The sequence below is a fragment of the Cebus imitator genome, unplaced genomic scaffold (genome assembly GCF_001604975.1).
Source record: "Cebus imitator isolate Cc_AM_T3 unplaced genomic scaffold, Cebus_imitator-1.0 Scaffold82, whole genome shotgun sequence".
In the NCBI taxonomy this organism is placed as follows: domain Eukaryota; kingdom Metazoa; phylum Chordata; class Mammalia; order Primates; family Cebidae; genus Cebus; species Cebus imitator.
Genome location: NW_016107397.1, coordinates 3,303,729 through 3,305,682, shown reverse-complemented (window position 1 = coordinate 3,305,682; position 1,954 = coordinate 3,303,729). Strand labels below are relative to the sequence as shown.

At 61.6% G+C, this 1,954-nt stretch overlaps 1 protein-coding gene across 1 annotated transcript in view; it reads left to right on the top strand.

The window, feature by feature from the left end:
* MUC3A (mucin 3A, cell surface associated) overlaps positions 1 to 1,338 on the top strand; it is a 31,892-nt gene extending 30,554 nt beyond the window's left edge. The window contains exons 8-11 of the mRNA XM_017533534.2: positions 382 to 555; positions 651 to 745; positions 890 to 942; positions 1,104 to 1,338. Of these exons, the coding sequence (XP_017389023.1) occupies positions 382 to 555; positions 651 to 745; positions 890 to 942; positions 1,104 to 1,145 (364 nt within the window). The 3' untranslated portion in view covers positions 1,146 to 1,338. The remainder of the gene's footprint in view (positions 1 to 381; positions 556 to 650; positions 746 to 889; positions 943 to 1,103) is intronic.
* Positions 1,339 to 1,954: the final 616 nt, after the last annotated feature.

Below are 1,954 nucleotides of genomic sequence, written 5' to 3'. Positions count from 1 at the left end.
AGAGCCCCGCCCCCTGGTTTCAGCGTGGAGCCCCCGCCTCCTCCTTCTAGGATGGAGCCCCGTCCCCTCAGTCTAGGGTGGAGCCCCGCCCCCTGGTTCTAGGGTGGAGCCCCGCCCCCTGGTTCTAGGGTGGAGCCCCGCCCCCTGGTTCTAGGGTGGAGCCCCGCCCCCTGGTTCTAGGGTGGAGCCCCGTCCCCTGGTTCTAGGGTGAAGCCCCGCTCCCTTGCCTAGGGTGCAACTCACCCGCCTTGCCCTAGGCTGGAACCCGCCCCGCCGGCCTAAGGTGGAGCCCCGCCCCTCTTCCGCCCCCGCGGGGGCCAGGTGCACAGGTGGATCCCGAGCGGGGACGTGAAGAGGGTCTCACCTTGCGCCCTTCCGCAGCTGCTTCTCCACGGACACGCACTGGTTCTCTGGCCCACGCTGCGAGGTGGCCGTCCACTGGAAGGCGCTGGTCGGGGGCCTGGCGGCGGGCGCCGCCCTGCTGCTGCTGCTGCTGCTGGCGCTGGGCTTCCGGGCGGTGCGCTCCCGAGGAGGGGGCGGCCAGAGCCGAGGCCGGTGAGCGCGCGGGCTGGAGCCGGGGTGGGGGGGCGAGGGTGGCCAAGGGGCCCAGGCAGGCCGGCCCTGCCTGACCCCTCGACGGCCCCACCTAGGTCTTGGGACCAGGACGGGAAATGGTTCGAGATCTGGGATGAGGAAGTCGTGGGCACTTTTTCAAACTTGGGCTTCGAGGAGGACGACAGAATAGGTGATTCCTGCCTCCCGGGGGAAGCGGGCAGGGCCTTTCCTGGGCACCACTGCGAGGACAGATGCCCTCCCTGCCTTCCTCCAATCTCCTCCTTCCCCTTCTCTCTTCAGTTTCCTTCCTCTCCCCTTCTCTCTCTCTCTCCAGAGAAGGATAAAAATTTCAATGTGGACTTGGAGAACGTGGACACCACTATGAAGGTGAGGGGCTAAGGTGGTGGGCCCAAGGAGCTCTCCCAGCCTCCATTCCAGATTCCCCCCCCAAGCCCCACCAGGGCAGGGAGGGGGCTGGGCTTGCATCAGCAGTGACCTCCCAAACAAGTGGCTCCCTGTTCCAGTCCCTCACTGTTACTCTGCGACAGGTGCACATCAAGAGACCAGAGATGACCTTGTCCTCGGTGTGAACCCTGCAGTGCCCCCTCACCACCCACTCTGCCCTGTCCGGGACACAGGGTCTGCACTGCGTCCATTTCAAGAGGCGGCCCCAGAATGAGTGCAGCCCAGGCTCCTGCTGTTCTTGGGCACAATGAGACTGTTCCCGCAAATCACATCCATCTCTTTCCAACCTGGCTGAAATGCACCTGGAAACCCAGTTCACATCTAGGCTCTTCCACTGTGGAAACTTGGGCAATTCAGTAACGAGCCTCAGTTTCCTCACTTGAAAAATGGGTGCAACATTCCTGTATGATACCTCATATGGCTGTTGTGAAAACTACAGGGGCTTGGCCTTGGTCAATTCTTGGCCCTGCTCTGCCCTCCCATCTCAGCCCTCATGTTTCCATTGCCTCCCTAGGATCCTCCAATCCTCTTGTCCTTCACCTGGTCTCCAGCCCTGGTTCCTATTTTCCCTTTCAATTCTCTACGGTCTGTTTCTTACCTTGAACCTGGAGGCAGCCTGCAGCCCATCCCATCTCCTGCCCTCTCCAGATCAAACTCCCTGATGGGTCTCTTGCTCTCATTCCTTGTATTTTGTCCCCTTCTGAGCCTGTTCCTTCATCCATCCTGTCCCCAGTCCTCCAGCCCTACATCTCCCCCAGTTTCTGTCTTCTCCCCTTCTCCGTCCTGGTAGCCTCCCCCCAGAATGCTTACCTCCTCCATCCCAGTGTCCCAGCCCTACATCCTCCCTCCTCTCCCACACCCCTGTCCCAAGCAACATCTAGATAGTCTCTGTGTCTTAGGATACCCCAGCTGCTGTTCCCTCCATCACCCCACC